This window comes from Clavelina lepadiformis, chromosome 3, assembly GCF_947623445.1.
Source record: "Clavelina lepadiformis chromosome 3, kaClaLepa1.1, whole genome shotgun sequence".
NCBI classification, from domain to species: domain Eukaryota; kingdom Metazoa; phylum Chordata; class Ascidiacea; order Aplousobranchia; family Clavelinidae; genus Clavelina; species Clavelina lepadiformis.
This window is the reverse complement of record NC_135242.1, coordinates 20,296,786-20,317,415: the sequence shown is the minus strand read 5'-3', so window position 1 is coordinate 20,317,415 and position 20,630 is coordinate 20,296,786. Positions and strand designations below refer to the sequence as shown.

General features: G+C 33.1%; 4 protein-coding genes across 4 annotated transcripts; 3 read left to right on the top strand and 1 right to left on the bottom strand.

Moving 5' to 3' along the window:
- Nucleotides 1–1,050: 1,050 nt before the first annotated feature.
- Nucleotides 1,051–8,748, top strand: LOC143448441 (nucleotidyltransferase MB21D2-like). The gene is made up of 10 exons (XM_076948201.1): nt 1,051–2,553; nt 3,123–3,250; nt 3,411–3,528; nt 4,697–4,819; nt 6,010–6,136; nt 6,237–6,453; nt 6,575–6,753; nt 7,177–7,407; nt 7,597–7,721; nt 7,811–8,748. The coding sequence occupies exons 1-10, from the start codon at nt 2,516–2,518 to the stop codon at nt 7,980–7,982; spliced, it is 1,458 nt and encodes a 485-aa protein (XP_076804316.1). The 5' UTR covers nt 1,051–2,515; the 3' UTR covers nt 7,983–8,748.
- A 1,768-nt stretch (nt 8,749–10,516) lies between these two features.
- On the top strand, nt 10,517–15,546 carry LOC143448442 (uncharacterized). Its single transcript, XM_076948202.1, has 11 exons — nt 10,517–10,816; nt 12,199–12,305; nt 13,589–13,707; nt 13,877–13,953; nt 14,101–14,163; nt 14,320–14,454; nt 14,603–14,683; nt 14,805–14,888; nt 14,991–15,061; nt 15,192–15,275; nt 15,348–15,546. Exons 1-11 carry the CDS (start codon nt 10,723–10,725, stop codon nt 15,441–15,443), a joined length of 1,011 nt encoding a protein of 336 aa, XP_076804317.1. The 5' UTR covers nt 10,517–10,722; the 3' UTR covers nt 15,444–15,546.
- A 40-nt stretch (nt 15,547–15,586) lies between these two features.
- Nucleotides 15,587–16,630, bottom strand: LOC143448443 (translocon-associated protein subunit gamma-like). Its single transcript, XM_076948203.1, has 4 exons — nt 16,375–16,630; nt 16,135–16,261; nt 15,956–16,054; nt 15,587–15,897 (listed from the first exon to the last, which is right to left on the bottom strand). The coding sequence occupies exons 1-4, from the start codon at nt 16,502–16,504 to the stop codon at nt 15,696–15,698; spliced, it is 558 nt and encodes a 185-aa protein (XP_076804318.1). The 5' UTR covers nt 16,505–16,630; the 3' UTR covers nt 15,587–15,695.
- Nucleotides 16,631–17,123: 493 nt separating this feature from the next.
- Nucleotides 17,124–20,625, top strand: LOC143449101 (exopolyphosphatase PRUNE1-like). Its single transcript, XM_076949173.1, has 8 exons — nt 17,124–17,272; nt 17,862–17,960; nt 18,221–18,429; nt 18,642–18,826; nt 19,005–19,189; nt 19,273–19,485; nt 19,816–19,901; nt 20,074–20,625. The coding sequence occupies exons 1-8, from the start codon at nt 17,213–17,215 to the stop codon at nt 20,159–20,161; spliced, it is 1,125 nt and encodes a 374-aa protein (XP_076805288.1). The 5' UTR covers nt 17,124–17,212; the 3' UTR covers nt 20,162–20,625.
- The last annotated feature ends 5 nt before the right edge of the window (nt 20,626–20,630 follow it).

Sequence of the window (20,630 nt, the reverse complement as noted above, 5' to 3'; positions counted from 1 at the left end):
CCACCGTGTTTGTCACTGGAGAAAGTTAATTGTTTAGTACAGTAACATTACTTTTTAATTTATTTTAAAAGTTTTAAATAGATTAAAGTGGTAGCTCAGTTTATTATTAATCACTAATCAGTATTAAAGAAAAAAAATAGTTTATTATAAGTGATGAGATTATTAGTTGGTACTGTCCTGGTGTAGTCGATATTTCTTTAAGAAACACGTGTGCAATATCTTTGGAATAAATATTAAAATTTTAGGTTCAAAAATTTATGAAAAGTTTTTTATTAAATACAAATTTACATAAAGACCGATAATTTAGCCCTGATGAAATTTTTCTTTTGCAGTTCGTTCTATTTGGTGCAAAAGATCCACTAGGTTGGTCGCTGTATAACCAGCAGTCATCACTCATCACTCATCAGTAGGGCAACCAGTTTTTTGACCTAAAAAGTTTAAATTTTGACCTTAAAATTTGCAAACTTTGACCTCATTTTGACCTAAAAAGTTTAAATTTTGACCTTATTTTGACCTAAAACGTTTAAATTTTGACCTCATTTTGAAAAACGCTATACTGATAGTCTCTACACTGTCTACTTTACAGCAACTTTCTAATCTAAAGCTGCATTTAAAAATGACAAAATGCTTTTCTAGTGTTGACTTTTTTTCGCTTCTGCGTGTTAAGATTGACAACTTGCACTTTCAAATGCAATGCCGTCACATCGTGACGTCACCAAACGCGCTGAAAAGCCTTCCCTCTCTTTGTGGCTTTGGTTCTAAGTAAAATTTGCGGCACTGGAATTGTTTGCGGTACAAGAAAAGAGAAAAACGGAAGAATAATATTACAAAATGGTTACAAAATTACAAGTTTAATAGATTTTGACCTAAAAAAAAGACCTAAAGAAACAATTTGACCGTATTTTGACCTAACGTAACATTTTGACTTTATTTGACCTAATAACTTCTATACCACACGTCGTACAAAGCTGAAATTTGTTTTGTGCTTGTTTGATAGCATTCTGGGCAGGTTAAAAAAAATTGACCATATTGACTTTTGGTTGCCCTACTCATCAGTCTTCATCTGCCATCGCCATGAACTGACCAACAAACTAAAGTAGTCAACTATGCCTGCAATTGTGGGGTTTAGTATTCTAGTGCATGCTGCACCAGATGGCGTCACAATTTGAGTAACTGGGGTCTAGTTTACAAATCCTGTAGTTGTGCAGTTGTAACTAGACCCACTTTTTATCTTCACGGCGATTTATAATAAACAAAAAAGAAAAGCTGGTTATTTGAACTCCAATTCATAATGAATAAACAAAGAATTGAGGCTTCGGTGCACGCCATCACGTTATAAACCATTACATGGTAAAGTGGAAACAGTAAGAAAAGAACCATTTCATCCCCTGATTGACAAAGAAGAAAGAGAGTAAGGAGCTGCTTGTGAGCCTGAGTTGATTTTGTAATGAAACCTGTGTTAGAAGAGTTCATCTTTGTTTACCCGACTTGAAAATATGACAGTTTTCAACAAAAAATCATATGTGAAAAGATACAAACTTTGGCATAACGGTATGCAATGACACAACTTTGGCATGACAGAGCGCATTGAAGCCTCAATTTATTGTTTTATTACAAATTAGCATTCGAACAATCAGTTTTATCTTGTTAGTTTAATTTTAACTTGGAATGAAGATACAAAATGTTGGCGTTCACATTGATGAAGCACTAATGTGCAGTTGTCACACTTTCCAATAAAATGTGCACCTGCATGTACGAGATTCATCAAAATGCACGCCGAATATTTTACTCATCATGTCGACTTATAATTAATAACAGAGAAATACTGGTTGTTTGAATGCCTGTTTATAATAAAACAAAGAATTGAGAGGTTTAATGCAGAAGTGCACAACCAGAGGACGTCACATTTTGAGTAGCTGGGGTCTAGTATGGAAAGGCATTCTGTGGTTGTGCACTTATACTATACCCAAAAAAGTTTGTCGTGCACAGTGATGAATCATGTACGTGTAGCTGCTACACTCTCCACTATGGATTGTGATTAAATGCTAAAACCAAAGTTGGTAAATTCAGATTCATAGGAATATCAAATTGTTTTATTTACAATTTTTTTATACTGTTGTTTTTTATTTGTGTAACCTTGAATTGAAGTCTCTTTCATTTTGTGTTACCAATTATGTTATTCATTATGATAAAAATATTGTATATAACAAATAATATGACATATTAATAAATCTGACAAAAAATAATAAAATAAATATGATAAAAATGATGTAGTAGCAATAGCGGTTGTCACCTAAAGGTGAAGTAGGTAAAATTTCTTTTTTATTGTGTATATCCAGTAGGCTTAAACTTTTTTATGTATTTCACTGCAGTTTGACCTCATGTGTAGGTTAATTATGTAGGTTGTACGACAAACTCAATAATATGCATTTCTAAATAAATAGAAAGATTTCAACAAAGGCGTGCTTGTGAAGTCGTAATTTGATATTCATTGTGTATTTCTTGAAAAAAGAATATGTCAGAAGAAGTTGAGTTTGAGAAGATTGATTTTAGGTATAATGCCTTCATGTCCTGCTGCTTTTTAGTGTCATTTAGTCATACTGCATACATCACTCTATATAAATACATGGATTATAAATATGTGTTGTCTTTAACGATATTTTAATTTAAATTCATTTTTGCTTATAACAGAATTTAATGATGAAAATACTAATTCACATTTTAAGTACGATAGAAAAATTGGAGCTTTTTTATATTATAATACCGTGTAATATTGATTGAGACATTCAAAATGGAGTTGTGTATTAAGATTGGATCAAAACCAAGAAACTAGGCTGTTGATTTGTACAGCTGGTCTTGATATTGGCTCAATTTTTTGTTTTCATGTTTGTATCATATTCACATTTTTTTCTCATTTCATTATGTTGCATTTCGGTTTATTTCGACAATAATTTAGGTTTTCCTTTGTTATCCATGTCTATGTTCATAGAGTTACTCTCTATTTTCTATCTTACATACCATTTTTTCTACTTGGCTCTGGGATTAGTTCTAGTGGTACGTGATTGAAACATGCTAACAATGCTTAGCAATCTGATATTATTTATGGGTTTTGGTTTAAACAGGTCTGGCTGCAGCCTCGATAGAGTACAAAGTCTAATCAATATTTTTGATGATTTTGACCGCCATGAATTTGATGATCAGATGGCATTGGAAGTCCACACTATGAAAGAGCACATTTTTAACATATTAGGTTTGTCGCTTGTGTTGGTTTTAAAGCAAAATGTTGGAAATAGAGTCGGCAGTTACATACAAATAAATAATGATATAAATATAACTTGTCTTACGTTCTATTTTTGTTACATGTTTTTCAAAACCTTGAAGTTGTTTTGCTATTGTTAAATTTTATGCAGGTGATGTGCAGAAGTTGGATGGTAAACTTCCAGCAGCCAATGAATATCTTCTTCTTTCTGGTGGTGCCAGGGATGGTACTTTAGACATTGAAGTTGATGGAATTGGAAATATGTCCAGGTAATATCAGTTAGTTACTGGTTTCGGTACTGAGGAATACCAGAACCAAGTTGCTAGATTTAAGTTGATCTAGTGAACAATCAGTATGCAATATAAAAAAAATTGATGTAGTCAACAATGAAACATGTCCATGAGACTTGCAACAGAATTGATCATTTGTTTAGTGGCGTTGGGTTTAACTGATAAAGTTAAGTATACAAATATAGTATAAAAATATTACATGATTTCATACTTTTTCACCAATTCTGTTCATTGGGAACTATCGGTATCGACGGTCAGGATTATAGAAGAACAATCTTGCTGTTCAATTTTTAGACGGTAACCTTCAAACAGTTGTAAATTTGCCTTTTTTCCAAACATTATTTTTGTTGCAGTAAAACCAGTCCCCAATGTCTTTTCAGATAGTAATTTTAATTGTCTTATTTCCTGGGTTGTAAGCAACAGTTTACATTAATTTTTTAACATCATTTGATGCTGATTATCGGGCACTTATGCTTAATGGTGGTTTACATTAATTTTTTAGTATCATTTAGTGTGTGGATTACATTCAAGGGTGGTTAACAATGAAGAAAATAGGGTAGGTCACGTCATGTATCATGCATGCATGGATTAAATGTTCCAATGTCATGCTTTTGTTTTAGTCTGTATCTACTTACCTGAAAAATCTGCAGATGCATATATATATGTTTTTTTTGGTTCAACATTAGCTTAGCTTAATTATTTACTAGCCCCTATCGTAAATCAAACCCCAATCAAGCCATGTTTTAACCCTAAATTACTAAATGTAACTTTTTACATGCCATCTATATTGTCTCATAACCAAGCAACATCAAGCTGCATTACTTACTTTAGATGAGTGTTGGTTAAAGTAACAATACAAACTTGCAACCCTACTTACAACACTAAGTATGATATTTTGATTAAAAACACAATATGTAAACTGAACATATATTGATATTGTGTTCGAAAAATATCTGTAGACACGATATGTTGACAATATTTATGAAATGACACAATGTTGTTTGCAAGCAAGTATATGATTATACCAGTAGGTAACTCACACCCAGCTCTATAAAATATGTGTTGCAATCTGAATGTTTGTATAGCTTTGGATCCCAATCCGGTCAAACTTGGAATATTCACATTTCACATAATATGCTTTTAACAGGGGTAATGACTTTGACTTGGATTACACCTTGTTTGTTCCTGTGCTTAAACTGCATGATCGAAACCAACCAGTTGCGCTTGATATGCGACACTCCATCCCCTGCCATTCATGGCTAAGTTTGAAGTAAGCGAATAGCGACTTTTAACAAATATTTCACATTTTATTTTTGCAGTAGAACATTTTATCTTTTCATGTAATATCTTATGTTAATTTGATTTAAAGTTTAAATTTAATTGTTCTATTTTGTTTAGATTTAATGTTACTTTAGTTTTAATATTATAGACACAGGTTTTATGAAGATGTTGATATGTACAGGCAGCAATCTTAGTTTTCTGCTTAGCCATGGCATTTTAAAACAAATATGCCACTTCAATCAAGATCTTGATGGTTGCAAACAATTTTTTTACCACATGTTCCAACTCAGTAGAGCAGTGATTCCCAACCGCGGCTCCAAGCTAGCCTTCTTGCGGCTCTCATTGGCCCCTGAAAATCTCACAAAAAATATAAAAAATCTATTTACAATAATTATTTTTATTTTTTGACTTGTCAAAAAAAGGTCAAAATTTGTGTGATTTGTGTTATTTTTCTTGTTAGTGTTGCTGTTCGTTGGTACATGCTTTCATGCTTTAAAATTTTCGTTATAATTACTTGAGTGTTTTCCTGCGGCTCCATACGTACTCTGAAGTTTGAAATTCGGCCCCGACACCAAAAAGGTTGGGAACCACTGCAGTAGAGCAATGTATCAATAATATATTTTCAATTGGTACTGATACAAGATCTATTCAGGGTTTATTCATGTTAAGATACATGATATTTGTGTTCATATGAACAAAAATAATTTCTGTCTCAACTCTCAACATATTTGTGCTGGACACATTAGCCAACACTAGTACCTTCACTTTAAATTTAAAAAAAGCTTGTTTTATGGTCATCCTTTTCCGTGTTGCTTGAATTCTCAATAAAGGTCTAGAACAGGGTCGGGCAACATACAGCCCGCGGGCCGGATCCGGCCCGCGACGGGATTTTGAACGGCCCGCAGACAGTTTCCGGTCTTACATGATAATGTGGCCTGCGGCCAAGATACAAGATTAATTTCGGTCAGACACGATACACGATTAATGTATCGATTCAGGATACGTTCAGGACACGATACACGATTAATGTCGGTCAGCCACGATACACGATTAATGTATCGATTCAGGAATCCGGCCCGCCAAGTACTTCATTTTCTCATATCAGGCCCACCGACCGAAGAAGTAGAAACTGTAGCTTTCTGTTAGTGATATTACAAATTGTTTAACATTTGTCACTAGGTTATTTGATGATGAAACTGTATCACGGTGGCAGTCATGTTGTTGTACTATAGAACAGGACACTGAAACTTGTCATTTTTTATCACCTCCAAAAGTTTGTGATTGGTTTCACGAAGCTCTATGTAAGGTTAGTAATTTGTTTGAGGCAAGCCAGCACCAGGATATGTAGGTGAAGCTTTTCGTTTTAGTACATATTTGTAAGCGAAAATATTTATTGCCATATACAGGTAACAGAACAATTTCAGCAAAATCCAAAGCGTGGACAACCAAATATTCAAAAGGCTGAGAAAAATGGTGTGGCAACCACAATTATTTTAAGCAGCGGCGGTACACGTATAATGTATGATCTAGTCCCAGTTATTTCCTTTAGAGGATGGCCTGCAGTTGCGATGGGGTGGTTATCGGAGAATCATTTTTGGGACGGACTAATTCCAGAAGAAGAAGGTTAGATTTTATGTCCTCAGTTTTATCCAGATTCTGGAGAAGCCCAAAGGGGTGCCATTCTCCAAAAGTTTCTGTCTAGCAGTATATACTGTATATAATCAATACTGTTTATACTTTGCAGTTATCACTGGATTTCACTTAGTACCAGCAAGTAGTTTGGTTGGTAATAAAGACATGGAATGGCGATTATCTTTTGCTCGAAGTGAGGTCCAGTTGAAACGATATATTCCTTTGCCATTTATGAAAACTTTTTATGCTTTTAAAGCAGTCATGAATCGAGCACTCGGTCGATTTAGCAAGGTAAGCAGACGTGTCTTGCGTTGATTGATCACTGTTTGTAATAACTGTAGGATACATTTTCAAAGCAGCATGTGCATGAAACGCTTCAACGAAATCAGTTGCATCATACCAAAAATATTAATTTATCATGAATAAATACATGTGCACATAAATAGGTCATTAAACCCATTAAAAATGACAAAATGCTGATATTGGCTAATAAACGTTATAACCACAAGGGCTCGCTAATCTTTATCCAGATTTGAGCAGGCAATAGGTGTTTATTTCTTGTTGAGGTATATTAATACAGCAATTATGTCAAAAAGTGAACACAGCAAGTAATGCATTATTACGCTAGGCAATACAGTATCCCCTCAGTTGTATTCAGTTATGTTTTCACGAGGAAAGATATCAATTTAGTCTTCTGAAATAATCGCCTTGCAGGTAATGAAACCATACATTTTACGAAGTCTTCTCTTATGGGCCTGTGACCGAATCAAACTGCACTATTTGGCATCAGAAGAAACAATCGCTGAATGCTTTCTTGGTTTAATTGATGACACTCTTCAGTGTTTGCTAAGCCGTTCTTGCCCCAACTATTTTATCCCACAATACAATATGATAGGACATCTTGATGATGAAACAGTATTAAAATTGTGTCAAGTGGTATTGATGGTAAGTTCATTTATGTTGTGAGATACATACATCAATTAATTATTAAAAGTACACGAAATACATTTATAAAAATTCCCCATCTATTTGGCTCTTTATAATGTTCAAAGATATCTGTTTAAACCTTTTTAATGTCGTATACTGATCATTGTAATATTTATCATTAGTGGCTTGTAATTTGTTTCATTAAAGGTGCGAAGTGACCCTGCCGAGCATGTACAAAATGCCGTTGATCAGGTAAAAGCAGCGAGAGAATCAACCAAGGAATACCATGACAAACAGATAAAACTTCGGTCATTGAGAAAAGATGAGATTGGGTGAGATAACACAGGACTGTGATCGGCTAACATATGAGCTTCAAAAATTAACTTTTTATCTTTGATTTATAATTAATGAACTTTGTTAGTGAAAATGGTGGTGCTGCAACTGATTTGGGAACAGATTCTCGGCAAGAGCTTGATTTGGCAGAAAAAATGCGACGTTTGGTTGACAGTAATCCAGGCAAAAGCATATCAGTCTTTATAAATCCAGATGATCATTCCCAACCACATTTTAGAATTGATGGAAAGTTCTTCTAGATTACGGCCAATGGTTATGTTTTGACCCACGCAAGCTACCTAGTCTGCTTTTTCATAACCTTTGTTTGGCTATGTGGCTCTGGGTTGCTATTATACCACTTTACGCAAACGTTCTTTGATCTATTGCTAGTGGCCATTCTTTCTAGCAAGATTTCATTGTTCTGGTTATACTTCTTTTAAAAACAATTTTGTTTAAACCACTAGTTGTTTAATTTTGTTTGCATGCAAGTTTTCACATTTTACAGCTTCTAAAGTGTGGGAAACGAATTAATTCATCATGTTATTCTGTATACTCATACACTCAAAACCTCATATTTCACCGATAAACACTGAGTAGCCAATTTTAATGCAGTATCTTAGGCTCAACTGCTTTGTTTGCATTCTTAACCCATATAAAAGGGTAGTGACTAGTGACCTATGATTAATGATTATATTCCCAATTTTAATTGACAATCATAAGCTATGGGAATTATATAAAGAAAATCGAGTGCTTTTTATATTTTCAAGTTGGAATTGTTTACTATGTTTTCAACATTGTGCTATACTAGTCATACTGTTAGAGAAAAACGTTGTTGTATGGGTGCTTTTCTATTGCAGTTGATTAGTTCTTACAAACTGCCAGAACTGATAATAGTGATGAAGTATAGAGCATATTAAAACCTAATGTGAAGCTATCATTTATTTAAAATACAGCTGAAGTAATATGTTATTAGATCTGTTGCTACTTGTGCAGTCAAACCAGAATAAAAATGTTTTGGTTGTAAAAGGCTTGTGGCATGATTGCCTTATTGATACAGATCAGGCAATATTGTATACAATAAATATCTTAATAGTTATTGACAATCTCACCTCACTTGATACGTTGCAATAACGTTTTGGCTCTTTAACCAAACTTTTCCGATTACCAGTTCGACTTGATGTTCAGATGCCAAGAAATGCTAATTAGTTGGTCAATTAACTTCAAATTTAAGTCGTAGTTGCTGGTTTCATTACAATAATTCATCATCTAAAGCAAGTTAAACTTGTGTCTGGCAGCAAATGTGTTAACTTGATGTATCATGGCAAAAGTCTACAAACAATGCTGTTGAAATTAAGACATATCTAATATTCATTGTCTTGAAACATTCATATTTAGATGTATCTTATATTCACCACAAGCATTTTTCTTATGAAAGTGCTAGTAACAATAATGCAGTGATATTAAAGACTGGAAAATGGAAGCTTTTAAGCATATATATACTAAAAAATCACTGCCAATACAAATGTCTGAAAATCATGTTGGTTTGTAAAATTGTTTTATTTTTAAACACTCACGTTCTTTCACAAAACATGCAAGGCCTACAGTGAAAGTGCTCATAAACAATATGTGTCTTTTTTATCTTGAATTTTCCCTAATAAAACATCCATTTGATTTTTCATAATTGGTTGTCCTTTAGGTGTTCGTGCTTTAAGTTTACGATGAACATCTCTTCTTTGTTTTCTTTTTTTAAGTTTTATCTTTTTCTGTTCTTCACGGTTTTGTTGAAGTTTGTCGCCCTCTTCCTTTCTCTTCTGAATTTTGTGATAAGCAACCAAAATATTGTTTGTTGACTTTTTATGAGGTTGCTTTTCTGTCCTTGTTTCGCCAAAAGCTTTGTTTTTGAAGCCATCTTTTTCTAGATTGGTTAAATTTTCTTTTCTTTTGATCTTCCTGTATTGATTCATGACTTTCCTCTTGTTTGGATCCATGATAATTTCTTTTTTTTTTTTCCTTTGCTTCATTTCCATTATCTACTTTTTAGAAAGTAAATATATACAGTAGACTATATAGCCTGTTCAGTATGAAGCCAAGATTAAAGAAAAACACTTGAAAGAAAGTGAATAATTACGTTGTATGATACTGTATTTTTCTATAAAATTTGTCACTTCCACAACTAGTCTAGGCCTATAACATTGTTTGTTCGGACATTATGTCATACAAGTCTGAAACATCCACTTTTTTTGAGTCTAGTGCACAACCACAGGATGCGTTTGCGTACTAGACCCCAGCAGCTACTCAAATTGTGACATCACCTGGTTGTGCACTTCTACACTACACAGTTTATTAATGATAATAAACCATTAAATTATAGTTATAAATAAACCACTTAAAAAGTTACCAAAAAACAAAATATGGCCATCGTCTCTAAGGGTGCAATAGACGGTAAGCCTTTAGCCTAACATAAACAAACCGTTGAACTAAAGGTCTAACCTACATTCTCTGCAACTAATAACATTTCATTCGATTGTTTTATGTTTCTTTTATCAAAACTTCATTTTCACACGATATATCATAGAAATCTAACAAAAAATCTTGTTGTTTTTTAAATAAACTTTAAATTTTTGTAATTTTCTATCAATATAACAATATATTGCATTTTAGTCTTAAGTAGCAAACGTTTTAATACAGTTAATAATTTTAGGGGATTTTCAGTAATCCTGAATGGTCGTTAGGTACGAAATAAATACCTTACCTAACGATACTCACAGTCCCTATACTCGCATCTAAACAACAGCTGAAAAATGTTTTGCTTGTTAACCACTGCCCTCTATAGGCCTATAAGCTTCTTGCCTGCTTTGGGAGTAGATTTTGACTTGGGAGGCTGATTGAAAATACAGTTTTTGTTTTCAAAGAAGGTGGATCTATAGGACGCTGTTAGATATTTTACTTCACATCAGGCATTTTTGTAGGCGTAAAATAATTATAAAGAGGTAGTGGACTATGCCTGCCCTTTTGGATCGTGAGAAAATCTCACCGTCGATGCAGAAAGCCCTTTGCAATCATATTTTGCGTGAAAGGGAAAAGAGGAAGCAAGGTTTGTTTCTATTGCAAGTATTTAATATAGGCTGCCATTATTTCACCGGAAAAAATCGTGCGTTCAAAGCTCTTTCACAGTTTCTTGTTAACCTAACTTAAGTGTTATAACATAATAACCTAACCTAAATCTACCTTTACTTAAACCCTAAATAACTAAAATGAAGTTTTTGCATACCAATTCTTCTAAACTAACCGCCTATCTTTTACTATGGGCTGCGTGACCTACTTTCGGTGAAATAGTCACTCTCTCTACTATATACAACCAATGCATTATTTTTTGTGACTATGATATATGGTTATGGCCTAGTATGTTTCAGGCTATCTCAAAATACCTATTTACATTACCCCTGCCATAAAACCATTTTAAAATAGGTGCACCAATCTTTTTGCTTTTTTTTAAAAATAGTGATCAAAGTTTCTTCAATTTTTAATATGCAACGAAGCTATGTATATTGCATTTAACATAAAGTGTTTGGAAACATTTTATGCAATCTTAACAAAGGGGCATTTACCCGACTGGAAAGTGCGGCAGTTTTTGACAAGAAATTGTGCACGCAAACACGCAAATTTTGGCGTGATAGTGTTCACTGAAGCCCCAATTATTTGTTTATTTATTATAAATTGGCGTGAAGATGAAAAGGTTGGGGTGTATGTTGATGAATCTCCTGTGTTCAGGTGACACAGTTTTCACTATAGGATATTTAAAGCATTATAACAACATACTGACCAGATGGAAAAGTTTGTTGTTTTTGGGTGAGAAATCTCCAATGCAACAAGATAAAACTATAGCGAATATAGCAATTAATTTTTATTGTCCGCAGACTTAGCAAACTTCCCAGTCTGGCGAACAGACATAAATAAATAATAAAGTTGAATAAATGATGAAAATATATTATTTTTTGAAATCTGTTTCGAAAGCCTTTTTCTATAGACTGCATTAAAAAAAAAAATTTATTGGTCCCTTAAAGGTTTTGGGGTCTCTTTTACTTTTGCGCCCTCATATCAAAATCAAGTATTGAGGAATTATTACATCATAGTTTGTTAACTCCTTCCTATTCAAGAGTTCAACTCAGAGTGCTAAAGTACAAGAGTCCCAGGTTTTGTTATTGGCAAACATGGTAAAAAATTTGCAGTTATCCATTGTTATTTAGATAGGTAAAAACTCTTTTTGTGAATCTATTTCGATGTGGAGGGTTACAGTATAAAGATGTAAAACTGTCTTTGGTATTGATAAGTACAGAATTTTTTCTTTTTCCTGACATTGCGATCATAAATCTACCTATGTATGCTTGTACTACATTATATTTTTTTATTGTATTGAGTGTAGGCTATTAGTGTTACTTACTAGTGCATAAATTAAAACATTGTTTTAACTTTTAGAGGCTGCTGAAGCAGAAAAAGATTTTGAGAGAAAGGCCAAAGAAGAAGAAGAGAAAAGAAAAAAATTAGAAGAAGAACACTCAACACTGGAAGAGATTAAAGATCAAGTGACTAATTTTATTTTGTGTGTTTATCTACTGTGTTAGTTCTATGACTGAAGACAGTACATGCATGCAAACTTGACGATGAATGTTCATCACTCAGAATGTTCATCAAATGTTGAGCTTGTTTGCGTGTATTTCTCCACGGATACATTTTTTTGGTTATTTATTTATTTTTATGCTATTGCTCGAATTTGAATGTGTTTACCATGATCGATCAACAGAACCAAGCTTTATGGCTATGTGTTGTTTAATTTACTTTAGATTTGTCTGTGTAATGCCTGTTTATCATCTCATTGAATGTGTTCTGCTTGGTCCACAATTAAATATTGTCAATCCACACCATCTTTTGTTTATTTGATGTTGTCAAGTAGCTTTTGTAGTTCCTGTTTTGTAAAATGTGAGTTTTTGGCAAAAACTGTTACCATATGGTATTTCTTAAGCTAAAAGTTATTCTTGTGAATATTGAAATTCCTATTTTATTTATTTATACAAATGCAATGAATGAATAATAGCTTTAACAGTTTAGCATATCTTATGTGATATGGTTGAGATATGTTACGATAAAATATAGATTCTAGACTTTGTGAATGTTAAGTGTGACTTAGAAAGTTTATCCAGTCTGATAACTTTGTGATAAGTTATAAACATTTTTGATAATGCCGAATTGCTAGCTATTTATGCTGAAATGATAGACTGGCTTTCAAAGTCAATTGCAACATGAGTATTGACCAGTGTTGTAATCACTGGGGTCATTTACTTGAACCGATTTATGTTCTTTTATCACTCCACTTGACCTGAATCACAAGTCCTAAATGACTTAACTTGGCTTGGGTCAAAGTGAAAAATTACTCAAGTCACGTTATGATTGTAACGGAAAGAAAGACAACTTTAGGTAACAAAATCGGATATGTTTCTAAAAAATTGCAACTCTCTGCAAAAAGTATCAACCAGACTAATTTGTTGAATTCCATGGCCTCAAAGTAACCAATTTAATGCAACACATTTACTGTGACCTCAAAAGCAGAAGGCATAGACTAACTTGTTTTGATTCGAGTCACAATTGAAAATGACTCGCCTTGACACAAGTCAGAAAAAATGAATTGGTTACAACCCTGTTATCGACTGTAACAGTTTCATGTCGTGGCAGCTTGTTCGATGAGTCTTGAGTTCCAATTTAATTATTTATGTACTTTTTAAACATATTTATTTATAGTTATCTAGTTTTGTTACCTTACAGACTGGTTCGTACTATTACTCTAGGTTTACCTTTGATTGTGGTATTTCAGCTGGTGAAGCTAAGAGAAAAACAAGAGACTTTAAGACAAGAAAAACATCAGCTTTTTTGCCAATTGAAAAAGGTTTTGCATGAAGAAGGGAAACGGAAAGCTAGGCTTCGTGAACAAAGGTATCTTGCAACTTTTAATATGCTTCATTGATACTTTATTTGCCATTCTTGATTTTAATAGCGTTGATGTAAGTTTGTTCGTTTGTATAGTAGATAATGCAGTCTTATGTATTTCAGAATAATTTACTGCTAGTAAATGATTTAAGGTTGTTGTATATTGTGTTCACAGTGAACAAGGTGCACCATCTGGGATGCAGTTCCAGCAGCATGGCATGCTAATGAATCCTCATCACATTTTACCTCAGAGTATGCTTAAACATATAATTTAACATTTTTATTCCAGATTTTTTGTGTTACATTAAACATAAATGTATTTATAATTTTCTGTTATTTTTAGTTTGTGTACTCATTTGTAATTTTGCTCATTTTAATTTGTTAATGTTTTAATTGTAGACCCTCGATATCAAGCTCATCAACAAGCAGCATATTTATCCGCCGCCAGTAACCCTATACTAGGTTAATGTCTGTTTGCTGAAGATTTCCTGATAAAGTTACATGAATTTATTATATGTATCCTACCTGATTGAGAAATGTGTCCAATGTTCGTAGATGATACCAGAAGGCAGATGTCGTATAGACATCCTGACCTAATGCTATTTTCTATTTATTCAGTTCAACAATTGCAGCAGGGGTTAAAGCGGTCACACAGCCCAACACCTCCTGCAAGCAACGTGATTCAGGTTTATCAACGACCTGCAACTACTGTGCATGCACCTTCACAACACAAATATGAAAGCTCATATGCAGGTTTTTGATATTGCCAATGAGAAAATTTGAATGCAAAAGTGTTATAAGTTTGTTGTACAATGTGTATATGCTTAAGCAAAGCTATTTGGAAATAAGCTTTTCATGCTGCAGTGCATAAATTAAATTATAGTGTTTCTATCATGTTTAGGCCGATCATCTTATATGTCGCCAGCACATGGAAGTAGTCACCATGCAGGTTCACCAAGTTCAATTCATTTAGCTTCAGGAAGTACGTCTGTAAATCACAGAAATTGCTACACTTTATCAACACAGTTTATCACCATTGTGATTTGCAAAACAATACTTGTTGTTTGGTGAGTAAAGACTTTTAGCATTGTTTCATTTTCTAGGAGTACATACCCAATTTCAACAGAACCATGGTTCAACTCCTGGAAGACCAGGTAGTGGCCAGTTTTCTTATTCAAGCACAATAGGTAAGCAATACAGATATTTTCCATTGAAATCAAATTGCTGAAGTTGTATTTCTTGTTCTCATAGCACAGTGGTTTGAAGCATAGATTTTATGTTTTGTATAGCAAAACCGCAAGATCAAGGGGTCCTTGGTGATGATAGAGTTCGCTCAAGAATTACAATGATACCACAAAATGTAAGTGTTGCCTTCCAGAATTGAGAATAAAAATAGATGCTGCGTTTACTACTTTGTATTATATATCCCGTCTTACTGTTAATTTAGTTGCAAAGTGGATAATTGTTGATGACATGTGATAAACTTTTAGCCTGCCAACCTCGCATTCCAAAGTAGTTTACATATGCGATCGAGCTCACCTGGTAGATTCAACACAAAGTCTGAAAAAGATCAGGTGGGGCAACAGAGCTCAATGGGTTTTATTATTCAATGCATTTTTATTAATTGTTCTGATTTTATACTACAGGTAACCTTTCAAACAAATGCGAATGCTTCTCAAGCCCACTCTAGACATTCTGCATCTCAAAACGCATCGCGTATTATGTACCAGAAGCATAATTAGATATTGCAATGCTTGTTTAAATTTTATCATTTGTAAGTGTTATTATTGTAACTGAAGTTTCGCTTTTACTGCACATTATCCAATAAAGTTCTTCTCTTGCAAACTGTTAAATCAGACAATTCTGAAATTAACATTACACAACAATCTGTTAAACATTTTATTATAACACCACTTCTCCACAAAACTGCTTCATGCGAAACTCGCTTGAATGCTTCAAACATTAAAAATTGCAAAAGCTTATATAGATTCCATTTAATTCTTAGAAGAAGTGGACAACAAGGCAGTAATACCACTGGCTCCAATCATGCTAATAATGTAATTGATCATTGGGCTGTAACTCTTGAAAAAGAAGAATGATAAAAGGATAAGCAGAATCAAAAATACGGAATTGCTGTACACCACAGCAAGCTGCATTGATTCTGCTTCAGCCACTTCATTCTTTCGCCAAAGAATTCTGCAAAAAATGGAATTTTAAACTTATGCGGATTTATATCGATCTGAAAATTCCTCACCTTTCATCCTTTTCCTTTTTAGACACCTTTTTTGAGTCATTTTCCGCCATTTGGCTATTGATTTCTGCAGCAACTCCATCACTCCGTTTCTGCGCTACCCTAAAAAAACAAATCAATTAAGTACGCAAAGTATCATCAATATTTAAAGTAAGCATGACATATTATGGCAAAGTGCTTACTTGTGCTTCAATTGAAACTTGTTGTTTTTGTATGCCGAAGCCACCAAGTAAGTACTCACAAGAGTTCCAATAGCAAACAGAATGGCATGTTCGGTTAATTCCATCTGGTGTATGCGATTGAACAACCCTATAAACACAAGCCATGTTCAGATCCTCAAACAAATGCAGACAAAATCTCTCGATTCCATGTTGTCAGCACTACAATTCATATAACACTAAATTAATACAAACGTTACTTACATAGGGGAAGTGCTGACACAACTATTGCATGCATATAAAATATCAAGGAGGATTTTCTGGTCAAATCACGCCCGAAATCCTGCAATAGAAGTTCTTCTTCTTTACTAAAGTTTGATGATTTTGGAGCCATGACGAAAAGTTACGGAATAAAATGTAGACAAACGACTTAATGCAACTACAGGGATTTTCTTTTACCAAGCTAAGCAATCGACCAGTAACAAACTCGATATCAATTTACAAGATTTGTAGAGGAAGAAAACCACAGCAGGATTGGTGACGTGTGAAGAAAGCATTTTCACAAAGGTTCAATCTTAAAAATATTAATAAATAAATTAATAAATAATATTAAAATCTTCCAGCATCGCTTGAGCGATTTTACACAGCAAGTTAAACAGTAACAAATTGCTGTAATTAATAAAGTATTTTTTCAAAACATGGTTTAATTTAATTTAATATTTTAATAATTACATCATGAGATATACTTGCGAAAAATAAAATACTTTTAAAAATTGCGATTTCCCAGTTTTGAATATATCATTTTAATGTGTTTCCAACAAAAATAACACAACTTCTAAAATTTCTTGACAACCATAGGTTACTTTTTGACATTATTCGTTTTGCCAACATTCACCTTTAAGTTTCAATTTGAAATGTCTTTTGGTTGAAACTAAACTTTTTACCGACATTAACATGAATCTATTAAGGGAAACCACCTAACTAAATAACCAAAAAGCATACCCTATTCAGAACTTTTCAATTATTGCTTATCTTGTACATCTTGTGGCTTGTAAATGTCAAAGTGCTGATGATTCCCGACGTCCCATGATAACAGTTTTTAATGAATTCGTTTCTTTCAAATGCGAAACGATCATGTGGGGAATTTTTAAGTTCTTTCAAAGTAAGTACATCAGCACACAGCTAAACCATCTGTAAGGTAGCCTACTATAGGTTATGTACAAAATATGCAACATACAATATGTGGAGGCAATAGCTTATATATAAAAAAAGACAATCAAACAGCATACATGTTGCAGAGTTGAGCTGCAATTGTTTTTGTAGTGGTTTGTAATGTGTTTTGGTAAAAACATGATAATGTTACACCAGTATGGAATGGATGTATGGAAGTTTTTTTTCACCGGACAGCGTAAATTTCACACTGGTGTGCACCAGTAGGCAACGAAAAATGTTCACCGGTATGTGCGAGTGTGCGCCAGATATTTGGGAATTACTTAACTTATACAAAGTAACTTTTTTGACCCATTTTGTGCATCAGATAGCTACGTTGTGCACCAAATAAGTAGGTTGTGCACTGGATATCCAACACTTCTTTCCATACGGGATATTGTACTGATATCATACATATTGAATACACTTCCAGCGCATTTGGAATATAATGCGGCGATGATCATAGCAATACATGCAAGATATATTTGTTTTTGTGAATATACAGGTCTGTGAAAGTGTTTTTTATTTATTTGCACCTGCAGATTTCTCAGAGCACAATCCTCCACATGGTACTTGGTAACAATTCATGTGATCTTGACTCTTGCGTGTCTGCTATTGTACTTGCCTGGTTTAGGTCACAAGTATGTAATTTTCTTTTGCTTCCTTATTTACATTAAATATTAATGAAATGCTGAATTTTTTATGACTTAAATAATATGGGTTTAAGGTCAAAAGCAACTAACTTTTTACTATCTTGCAATGTTTCTAAATTACATGTTGAAGATTGTAGAATACGTGGAATGTGTTTTATCAAGTTTATTTCAAATCAGGTAACTTATCACTAAAATGTAACTGTTTGTTTTCCTTATTAAAACAAAAATTATTTATTTGCATGTTGTAGATGAAAAATGGCAATGAAGTTTATGTACCAGTTGTGAATATAGAGCGCAAGCAGTTTCGAACTCGAACCGAGATTGCGTATTTACTAGATCATCTTAATATTGACTCGAGAAATATTATTTGTATTGATGAAGCAAATGTCAGAGAATTGTCAAATGTTGGCAAAGGATTTTTTCATTTGACTTTAGTGGATCACCATGTTTTACTGAAGTTAGTTAGTAAATTATTTAAAATATTGCAAGATTTAAACAGCAGTAATAGAGTAAAAGGTTTTTTTAAAGACTGAAGAAAAATTTGGATCATGTTTAATGTTAGGTGAAATATTTTGTTGAATCTTTGTATAGTGTAGACTATAGAGATCTATATACACAGTAGTATAAACTATAAATTATTATACAGTTTATTGCTGTTTTTTCCTATAGGTCCATTGAATATCTTCAAACATATGTAAAAGAAATTATTGACCACAGACCACAACTGATCGAATTGCCTTCTAGAATAAAGTGTAATATTTCTCTTGTAGGCTCGTGTTCTACATTAGTAGCTGAGGAAATGCTGAAAAATAAAGCTTTTTCCGTCCCAAGTGTTGTTGAGACACTATTATTAGGTATTGCTTTATTTATCGATTTCAGTCTCGACCTTTAATTAGATGTTGATTAGAGCAAACGCGTTAACATTATCTCCCGTTAGTGTTTCTCAGTTTTGTAAAATGTTTCATATACATTGGATATATGCTGCAAGAAACTCTAAAAGGTATATGGTTTCTTTGCTACATTTTCGTGCAGCAACTATACTCATTGATACAAGTAATCTTTCTGTCGATGTTGGAAAGTCAACCCCAAGAGATGAAGCTGTAGTCAAGCAATTAAGTGGAAAAAGGACCAAAGATGAATTAAATCTCTTGTTCAGAAGTGTGGCAGATGCTAAATTTTCTGTCAGTGGCTTGACAACTGAAGAAATTATTCTTAAGGTAATGAAACAAACTTTGCAATTTTGTTTTATCAGAATGCATGATCCTTGCCCGAATAAAAGTTTTTTTTTTATTTCCTTCAGGATCCAAAGTGGATTGAAAATTCACTAGAAACCATTATGATGTCAACACTACATCTTGATGTAAGGGAATTCTTTGCACGAGAAGACTCCATTGATGTTATTCGAAACTACTGTGCAACTCATAACTTGCTCGCTTGGGTTGCATTAGCACCAGTCATAAACCAGTTCAAACCGATTGCTTTATACTGTGAAGATGATGAAGTGAGAGAAAAGGTTTGTAATGAAATAAGATTACATAGATAAACTGTTTTGATTACCAGAGATTATTCTGCAAGGCATAACAAATAAGTATTCAGCAAGACAACAACCAACATAAAGCCATAGAGATTAACATATATTAAGATTAAAAAGGATTAACATTGTTGAAATCTTGTCAAAATAGTTTTAATATAATTGATGCTTATTCTACTGTATTTCGATCTATTTTTAGTTGTCACTTGTTGCAATTCATGCAGCAAAATATGTCTCTTTGTCACTGTGTCAGTTGTAAAGCACATTTTGTATTTAAACCAGTATTCGTGCAAACGTTTATTCACTTTTTAGATTATAGAAAAATTAATTGTTTCTGATCTATTACTTGTAAAAACTTCTGACGAGGATCATGCAAGGAGTGATGTAAAATTTTTAAGGTAAATTAAGGCTAACTTTCTGTATTTGTTCAGTGGTAATTTTTTACTAAGGATTTAGTATAATTCTATCTTTATTCTTCTTCCTCGTGTTACATTTTCAGTAAAATTATGATGTTTTTAATGTAGTTATCAAGGAAAATCTTCAACACATTTCTATGTTGTGTTTTAACAGAATGTACAATTGCAAGAATACCAGAAAGCAAGTTCTACCCTTGATAAATGAAGTTTTGCAGCAAAGATCAAGTAATTTAAGTGCTTGATCATGACACACGTTTCTGGTAGCTTAGTTATTGAAAAGAAGGTCTTTGTTATATTAGTAGTGATTAGCGTGTTTGTGTAACCTTAAAATAGTTACAGTTTAGCAAATATGGTCTCTGTCAAATGTTTGTTGGCAGAACTTTTTTGTTACCTGACTAAACAAACTTTGTGCTTTATGCAATTCTGCAGTCTTTTGATTTTGTGTAGCACATATATCACACACTAGTTAGTCAATGATACATTTTAAAAATGTCTCAGAATTGAGTGGAGTGTTCTTGCATTCTGGACCATATGTTAAATTAATTTTTAATTAGTATTTGTGTTATATTTAAGCTAAGGAATGACCACGGTTATATATAGACATTTTTTATAAAACAGCTTTGTTATTGTGTTATATGTTGCTTTTATAGCAAACTTGAGGAATATTTTTGCTTCTATTTTCTCGTAATAAAGTTTTGTGCAAGTACACTT